At 42.7% G+C, this 9,598-nt stretch overlaps 1 protein-coding gene across 1 annotated transcript; it reads right to left on the bottom strand.

Annotated features, from left to right (window-relative positions):
• Nucleotides 1–4,911: 4,911 nt before the first annotated feature.
• Nucleotides 4,912–9,576, bottom strand: BRIX1 (biogenesis of ribosomes BRX1). Its single transcript, XM_062612903.1, has 10 exons — nucleotides 9,404–9,576; nucleotides 8,544–8,655; nucleotides 8,121–8,164; nucleotides 7,479–7,549; nucleotides 7,054–7,103; nucleotides 6,880–6,953; nucleotides 6,638–6,688; nucleotides 6,237–6,338; nucleotides 5,580–5,708; nucleotides 4,912–5,303 (listed from the first exon to the last, which is right to left on the bottom strand). The coding sequence occupies exons 1-10, from the start codon at nucleotides 9,536–9,538 to the stop codon at nucleotides 5,034–5,036; spliced, it is 1,038 nt and encodes a 345-aa protein (XP_062468887.1). The 5' UTR covers nucleotides 9,539–9,576; the 3' UTR covers nucleotides 4,912–5,033.
• Nucleotides 9,577–9,598: the final 22 nt, after the last annotated feature.

Genomic DNA, 9,598 nt, shown 5'->3' with positions numbered 1-9,598 from the left:
GGCGCTCGCATCACAGCACCCACCCACCAGGAGGAGCGAGCGGGTTGGGTTGCCGGGGCGGGCGGGCCGGGTAGCAGAAGAGGCGGGGCAGGTGTCGGCAGGGCTCGGACGGCCCCGGGCCCGCGGTGCGGTGCCGGCGGGGGCTGCCCGCTCCTCCGGGCTGCGGCCTCACGTCACCCGCGGTCACACCACCGAGTGCCCGGTGCTAGCATTTCAGTGACTCACAGAACCAGACAGGTTGGAAAAGACCTTTAAGATGGTTAAGTCCAACCATTTGTTACCCTAGGACTGCCCGAGTCCACCACTAAACCATGGCGCTGAGGGGCTCATCTATAGGGGAACAATTTAACCACGGATGCCGATTACACCAGTGCTCTGAGCAGCCTGTTCTAATGCCTGATCACCTGCTCTGTGAATAAATGTTCCCTAATATCCAATCTAAATCTCCCCTGGTGCAGCTTGAGGCCATTACTTCTTGTCCTATTGCTTGTCACTGGGGAGAAGAGACCGACCACACCTCACCACAACCTCCTTTCAGGCAGCTGTAGAGAGCGATAAGAGGGATAAGATCCCCCCTGAGCCTTCTCCAGACTAAATCTCCCAGTTGCCTCAGCTGTTCCCCATCACACGTGTGCTTCAGACCCTTCACCAGCTCCATTGCCCTTCCCTGGCCCCACTCCAGCACCTCAATGTCTCTCCTGTAGTGAGGGGCCCAGAACTGAACACAGGATTCGAGGTGCAGCCTCACCAGTGCCCAGTGCAGGGGGATGATCACTGTCCTGGCCCTGCTGCCACACTATTGCTGGTACAGGCCAGGATGCTGTTGGCCACCTGCGCACAAGCTGCTCATGTTCAGCTCCATCAACCAGTGCTCGAGAGTTTAGAGGTACAGCCAAGGCAGATCCGTGCCTTGGGTTGTCAGTGTTTGCTGGCGGTTTTTGACACCTGTGATCTTCAGTTTTCAGGTTTGGCCTAAGCCACGTTTGTTTTTTTTTTTTCCAGAGAAGGGCCACAAAGGTGAACAAAGGACTGGGCAGCCTGTGGTGTAAGGGAAGGCTGAGAGAGCTGGTCTTGTTCAAGCATTGGGAAAATAAGGCTGAGGGGAGTCCTTATGACCATGTTTCAGCATTTAAAAGTTGGCCTCAAAGAAGATGAAGACTCTTTTTATGAGGAGTCACATGGAAAAGATAAGGTAATGGCTACAAATTACTTCCAGGGAGATTCCAATTAGACACAAGAGGAAAATTTTTCACAATGAGAACAATCAACCATTGGAATAATCTCCCCAGGGAAGTAGTGGACTCCCCAGCATTGGACACTGAGAAAAGTGGGAAGGGGGGGGGGGGCACAAAATCACAAAACGAAATATATAAACCTTTAGAATCAGTTTTAAGTAATGTTAAGTTTGATGGCTTTGTAACAGTAGCAATGGAAAATTACTGAGTTGCACGATTCACAGAAAAAAAAGAGTACAGCTAGAGAACGTACTGAGAATTCTTGTGTAAGATAAACCATTGTAGTTAACATAGTTTTAGGCCCTTACGACCTTAGTACAAAATGAGTGTAAAAAAAACAGGCTAGAAGAACAGGATGTAAGGATAAAGAGTATCTGGGAACAGCAGGTGTCCAGGATGGGCTGCAGCTACATTAACTGATAAGTAGAAAGACAGGATGATTGTTATGTCTGTGGCATTAACGAACCAATGAAGCTGGTATAAACATCCACTGCACATGCTTCGAAAGCTGCCAGAAGTGATGGAGATTGTTAGAAGAAGTAAACGACCCTCAGAAACCACCACCACATTTTTGTATGCATGCAGGAAACTTTCTGGAAAATTATGTAATTCATGTGTAGCCTCATGAATATGTATGTATGCCCAGTGACTATATACGGATAGCCTGTGTAGCAATATGGGGACACACATTAGGAGGAGCTATCCCCCGTGTCTCCCGGTGCCACAATAAAGAATACCTGCTTGTCAACTTAAACTTTGTTGGCAAGTTTGTTCCTGGAGTTTTCTCCAAATCAACACTAAGATTCAGCTGGACAGGGCACTGGGACATCTTGCCTAGGTCATGCTTGCCTAGAAAGGTTGGACCAGATCATAGAATCATAGAATCGTTAGATGATACTTAAGGTCCTTTCCAACCTGGGGTTCTGTGATTCTCCAGATTACATGTGTGTCAGTTGGCACTGCATGAACTGAGTTTTGGATTAGACAATGAGATCTGAATGTTTGGGTTGACAGCAAGTTGAATACGAGTCAGCAGTGTGTCCTGGCAGCCAAAAGGTTCAACTGCACCCTGAGGTTAATCAAGCATAGCACAGCTAGCTGGTCAGGGAGGTGACTGTCCTGCTCCACATTGCACTGGTGCAGCCCCACTTCAAGTAGTGGGTGCAGCTTTGGGCTGCAAGGACATCAGACCGTTAAGAGTATGTTCAGAAGAACATGACAAAGATAGTCAAAGGCCTCAAGGAGGCCTTGACAGGAGAAGTAGCTGAGGTCATTTGACTCGCTCACCTTAGAGAAGACTGAGGATGCCCTCATCACAGCCTACACCTTCCTCAAGGGGAGCATCAGAGCGGGAGAATCTGATCTCTTCTCTCTTATGGCCAGTGACACAACACAAGGAAATGGAATGAAGAAGCTACATGAGCTGGTTTTGGCTGGGGTAAGAGTTAATTTCTTCATAGCAGCTTTTACAGGGCTATGTTTTGGATTTCTGCTGGAAATACAGAGGTGGCTCTGTTACTGCTGAACAGCACTTACATAGAGTCCAGGTCTTTTCTGCTCCTTACACCAGTGAGGAGGCTGGGGGTGCAGAAGGAGCTGAGCCCAGCTGACCCAAGGGATATTCCATACCATGTGGTGTCATGCTCAGCATATAGAGCTGGGGAAAGAAGAAGGAAGTGGGGATGTTTAGATTTATGGTGTTTGTCTTCCCAAGTAATGGTTACACATGACAGAGCCTGCCTGTCCTGGGGATGGCTGAACACCTGCCTGCCTATGTGAAGTGGTGAATTAAGTCCTTGTTTTGTTTTTTTTGCATGTGCCCCTTTTGCTTTGCCTACTAAAACTGTCTTTATCCCAGTCAGGGGAGCGAGCAAGCAGCTGTGTGGTGCTTGGCTGCCATCTAGGCTAAAAACATGATACTATTGGGGAAGTTCAGGTTGCACGTTAGGAAAAGGTTCATAGTTGAGAGGGAGATCAGTTCCTGGAACAGGCTCCTCAGGTATATAGTCACAGCACCAAACCTGTGGAGTTCAAGGAGAGTCTGGATGACAATCTTTGAATGTGGTTTAGTGTTAGGTAGCTCTGCAAGGAGCAGGAGTTGGACCTGATGATACTCATGAGGTCCTTCCAGCTCGATATTCTGTGACTCTTGTGTTAGACTATGTGAACTGAGCAGATGCTTGTACTCACCATTCTTTCCCATCAGATGGCACACAGACCACCTTGTTACGGAGGTGACACCGAATTTCCCTTGTCCTGCCAGGTGGGATAACATTTAATTTAGCACTTAACAGGTCAGCTTCCTCTTCTGCCAGTTGTGTCTGTTCATCACCAAACCAGCAGTGGCTGAATCCAGCAGAGGAATCAAATAGAAACAGGGCACAAACAAGACTCTGGAACACTGGGAAGCTGGGGGAGCAGACAGGGAGACAGCATCAGCCACTGGAAAAAACAGGACATGAGGTCTGAAACTGGAAAGCAGGATAAAGACAGGTAATGAAGAAATAGCCCCAGGAAATAGCGAAGTAACCTTTGCTAACATCAGACAAGAAAAGATTCTTGGAATCAGACATCTGAAGACCATTATAGAGAAATTCTCACCCAATTATGGTTTTGTCTGGTTGGAGGCTGATGCCATTAGACTTTCTGCAAGAGTAGTTTTACACTCCTTTCCCCAGTTTAAGAGAATAATAGTAACTCGTTTAACTGCATCTGGCAAAGGGGAAGACTTCCAGACAGTAATTTCCTGAAAGATTTAAGGGAATACAGCCCCAAATTAAAGCTGACTTCATGTTGCAGCTCTGAAGCAAGTAAACTGTCAGACAGCAGGCAATGAACTACAGTGAACCAAACCCTGTATTTTCTGCTGCTCATGAGTGTGCTGCATTTAGAGTACAGACATTATCCATGAGAAAAATCAAAGCTTTTGGTTGTAATCACTTTCAAATAATAGTGGAAGCTTACTTGATTTTATATGGAAAAAAATCTGTATAGACTCACACAACCTAAACAGCATACAACTGAACCAAGAGGACAGCATTTTTGTAAAAAAGTTTGTTGCATGTCTAAAAGTATGGAATTCTGTGCTTTTAAAGCACTGTTGTTGTAACAGAATCATGGGCAATTCTGTTTCAGGCTACTGAAGGTGTATAGTTTTGATACCAAATCATGGGTAGCATGTACCTCTTGCAATGAATTTGGTATCAAGGGCTAGAATTCTGTTAGCCTGCTTCTCCCCTTTAGCTACATTTCAAGTCCTCAGAATCTGATTAGGTATAGGAGCTACCACAGGCAAAAGCAGCAGATTTTTTACTATAAGTAAGTAATGGCAAGGTCACAAACGTCTGCACTCCCTAGGAATTATGAAGATTAAAAATATTAACACTATTCCCCAAGACAAAATTCCAGTAGTTCAAATTTCTAAGTTTTCTACTGCTGTCAGACTAGGAAAGCTGGCCTTTGAATTCATTCATGATGAACACCAGTGACTACCCAGTTATTTGTATTCTTCGTACATGTTTCAGTGAGCAGTTTCCCATAGGTCTTCAAGTATAAGAGGCCAGTTCTCAAACACAGAAATATTTGGAGTGTCTCATTCTCTTTCCCTGTTCCCTGGCTTGCTTTTCAAAACCCATAAACCCCTCAAAGAAATGAAGACAGTAAACGAGTGCAAACATCCTAATAAAATGATACTCTGTTTACTTAAAACTGAAGTTGTTGGTTTTGCCTGTAAAAACAAGTAAACAACAAGTATTTACAATATTATGTCAATATAATGGGTTTCAACATTTTTAACATTTAAGCTGATGCCTCAGTTCTGAAAAGCTTTTTCTGCTTCTTCCTCTGAATTTTGCGTAGCTTCTTTTTATCTTTAACAATTGGCTTTGACTCTGGTTTCACAAGCTGTATTTCCACTGGCTTTTCTTCAGCTGGAATTTCAAAGACCACTTCAGTGGGATCTTCTTTAATAAGCACCTTACTCTCTTGCTTCTTAATCTTTTGTACTTCCTTCACGTGCTGTTTCTCTCTAAACTTAGCCGCCACTGATAATCTTACCAGCCGTCGATGCTACGAAAATAAGAATTTGAATTTCATCAGGTTTCAAGTAAGTAAATGGAAGAAATCAGGTATTGAAGAAACAGGTGGTAATTTCTCTGCTTAACTGTCATAATCCTCAATGTAATGCCATCTTTCATTGACCGTGTTCTCAAATTAGGATCAGTTAAGGCACTTTTGTTCTACAACAGATTCCAGGGAGAGGTATACATGATTCTCCTGCAGACTACAGACTGGCTTTCAAGTTAATTTCTAAATGAAAGAGAAGACAAAAATAAAGCTGCTTACCATATTTGGGGACTGGTAATGGGGATTTTCATACAGAGTTGGTCCTCCAAAGCTACCTTGGAAGATTTTTATGAGATTCAGGACAAAACGAGGCCCAATTTCTACTAGAGATGCATCTTCTTCTATTATCTGCAATAAGAATACTTTCTTCATTTATATATCTAATCAAAGTAATGACCCCTGTAAGCACCTTGCATATGGTGATACACAACTGAATTTAAATCCAAGATACAATGCCACTGAACATGATAAGCTAGACACAATTTTATATATAAAGCAGTTCTTCAGCTTCAAGCAAGCCTTTAGAGAGTAGCAGTGAAGCCTCCCTTTAAAAACTAAGCTCCAGCACACTTTGTGTCAAAGCAGCAAGTGAAGTTAAAAGGTAAGCAAAGCTTAGGCTTCAGCTAGTACTCGCCATGACTGAGACAAGTATCACAGAATCACAGCTAACAGAACGGAAGCTGAAGTACACAGAACTTATAACAGTTCTCTCCAGAACTACAGAAGTCATTTTAGGACACCAAGATTACCTGCTGCAAGCACTATTTGCTGGCATATCCTGACAATAAGGATACTTCTCATTTTACTGTAATTAGTGGGTTTGATATGAAACTACTCCATTGAGCTCCTCTTGAGGAGCTAGAAGAGACCACTTACCTGGTAATTCCGAAACCAGATCCTCTCATCTGTGACAGTGAAGGTGAAAACATGATCTACAAAAGGCTGACTTTTGGGGTGATACTGTGGTGTACTAAATATCTGTAATGAAATGCAGTATTTCTTATTATCTGTATTTAAAGACACCCAACATAAACGGATCATGTTTAATTAATTTTGGTTTTCCAAGATCCTGATCCCAGGTTACATTTCAGAACTCTAAAGTCATGAAAAAGTGTCCCCATGATTTTAAGCACATGACCCTAATGCTTTGCAGATTTTCTGCAAGTTTGTAAGTATAAAACTACTATTTAAAAAAAAACACTTGATATTTTAAAATACTTTGCCAAAAAACATTTCCAATGAGGAAGGAACACTGGACAGCAGAACTACAGACTGACCTGAATAAACAATTCTTTTAGCAGGGCATAATGTGGCTCTTTGTCAAATATCTACAAAGAAAAAAAGTAATTTTACATACAAAGCTAAATGCAACAGCCATGCAAAAAACCCTGTCCTGGGTTTAGCAGTAGCAGTCAATTTTTCTCCTTCTTGGTAGCTGGTGCAGCTACTGCTAAACCCAGGACAAACCCCAAAATGAAATACTCATTGAAGCACTCAATGAAATAAAACCTATACTTACTGGATCAAAAGACAAAAGGGGCCGTGAGCCCCTGAGGCAGTTTCCTGTCATCTTCAATTCAGCCAGAGTGTGAACTACAGTGAATTTTTTAAAAAAAGATCATTTTAATACTTACATAAAACTGTACAAAAAAAGAAAGTAAAAGTCCAAATGCAATAATGTCAGCCAACTTACCATTTTGCACTAAGAATTTAGCTGATGGTCCCTGTGGTGTATTTGAAAGCCTGTAGATGGCAGGTGGTGGGGAAGACAGAAAAGAAAAACATTAACAGCAACCAGAAGGTACACCAGATTTCTACAGTGCACTCCAACCAGTCATTGCTGTACTGAAGTAGTTTCAGTTGCTTTTGCAGCATTACTGAGTTCCTTTAACATACTTACAAATACTTGCTTTGTTAACATCTTTGTAAAGTGCTTCTATGACGTCTGTAAAAGCTGGTCATGCATTGTAAACTTGCACTACTCACAGAAGTGCGAGATTAGTACGGATTCAGCTAACACTACTTCGCACATCTTCACTATTGCAGTAAAAAACTTCAGGTACAAGGGAGCATCCCCAGCTATACATGGAAATGTAAGAAAACATAAGATTTCCTTACCACATATAGAGATCCTGTTTCTTTTTGGCTTCAAAAAAAATGCATTTATTGCAGTTTTTCATTTCACACACCTATATGAGATACACCAAATTAGCTGCTTACAAACTTCTAAAGACGTTTTAAAAAACTTTCCACATTAATCTCCAATATCTTCCCCCCCTCCAAAACGTAAGTTTAAAAGCAAAGGTCTCATCTTAATACTGATCCCCATTTTTAAACCGAAGCACTCGTTGAAAAATCACACATATTTATTACCAGGAGTAATAACTTCATTAAAGCTATAAGCAACCCGGTAAGATCTCCAGGATATACACATTAGAGCAGGAGCTGTGAAGTTAGGTTCTAGTTTCAGAACTACGGTCATCCTACATTGTTTGGCCTGGCTGGATATTTGTTCCCTGCTTTCCCCAAGTATAAACTGTAATATATCTTTCATGTATACTGAAAAACACATTCTGCTTTACTTCTTCATGACAAATGTATATGTTTGAGGTTTCACTAATCAAAAGTCACTTCCTGTTTTAACATGAGCACTTTTTGAGTATCTGTAATTTTAATTCATGAAATTGGTTGCCCTTTTTTCTTGCACATTGGATTTCCAGAGGAAAAAAAAAAAGCAGCATTGGTTAAATCCTGGATTACCTCGTTAATTACAAATAACTGGTCTTTACGGTCCATTTTAGTATCTGGAAGACAAGAAAAACATTAAGAAGGCAACAAAAGCAATTTAACACAAGCAATTTTTTTAGCAGTTCCTTCTTCCTATTGCAAAAAAATTACTGCTATAAATGAAAGATTAACTATCAAGTTGTCTCAGACATGTTATACCAGAAATAAACATTGCATCAAAAGTATTTATGCACTTACAGGATTGAGGTCACAGGAGTCATTTCTCAGGAAATATTAAGATATAACGACAGCTGCTGTGTTGGTGCAAAAGAGGTTTATTGTTTCAAGTATAAGTTCGTCAAACCAGTTATGTACCACAGTTTTAAAAAGAACAGGTTGTTAAGAGTTCTTGGTTTAAAACTAACCTGAAAATGTAAGTTAGGAAGGATGCCTCACCTGCTTTAGAATGAGGCATCAATGTCCTCAGGTCTTGCATTAGGTGCCTTGTTCTGAAATTAATACCACGAGAAGAAAAAATAAGCACTCGTTCCTTGTTCTTCCATTTACCCTAGGAAAAAAAAAAAAAGAACGAAACTTAAGCAGGAAGTTTCCAGCCTTAAAACTACAACACAGCAACACTAAAGGTTTGAACTCTAATTACAAAAAAACACAGCAAAAACATTTGCTATTAATATTATCTGCTCAATCTGAACAGAATCACTCTTGCAGCAGAACAGAACACAGGGGCCTACGTTTTTACATTAAGATGTCATCTATCCTGCTACAGTATGTTCGCATAGAAAGCTTCTGATTCATACAAAACATGCAAGTACTCCACATGCACTGCTTACACACGAAAGTCACCCCCCCCCCCGCTACGGGAGCCGAGCTGCAGCCTCAGAGCACAATTCAGGTGTTCTACATATGAGCATGTGATGAAATCTCAGACTTCCGTGTGCTACTTTTTGGGTTAATTTTAAACAAACTGCAAAGAAATTACTAACACCCCCTTAGGGCGGTTCCTAAATGAGAAAGGCAAACCTCCCATCTACTTTTTGGATATAACAGGATTATCCGAGTGTTCAAAATACCTCTGTGTACTTAAAATTCGCTTTCGAGTGAATCATAGCATCGCAGAATGGCTCGTGTTGGAAAGGACCTTAAAGATCATCTAGTCCCAACCCCCTGCCACAGGCAGGGACAAACCATCCACCAGAACAACACTCTTCTCGTACTTTAACGCCACAAAGAAGCCACGCATCAGACCCTCCAACCCGGCCGAGCAGTGGGCCCCCGGCACCCCCCGCCGCGGGTACCTGTGACACCGGCGGCGGGATCCTGTACTCCTCCGGTGCCGCCGAGTCTCCCGGCTCGGCCGCGCTCGGCGCCGCCTTGGCCCGCTTCGCCGGCCGCTCCGCAGGGCCCGCACGCTTCCTCTTGGCCGCCGCCATTTCGGGCACACCACGCAGTGCCGCGCTTCACTTCCGCCCGCGCTCCAGCAGCCTTTCCGG

Source organism: Pezoporus occidentalis, unplaced genomic scaffold (assembly GCF_034315485.1).
Source record: "Pezoporus occidentalis ecotype Australia unplaced genomic scaffold, CSIRO_AGI_Poc_V1 ctg162, whole genome shotgun sequence".
Classification (NCBI taxonomy): domain Eukaryota; kingdom Metazoa; phylum Chordata; class Aves; order Psittaciformes; family Psittacidae; genus Pezoporus; species Pezoporus occidentalis.
This window is presented reverse-complemented; position numbering and strand designations above follow the sequence as displayed.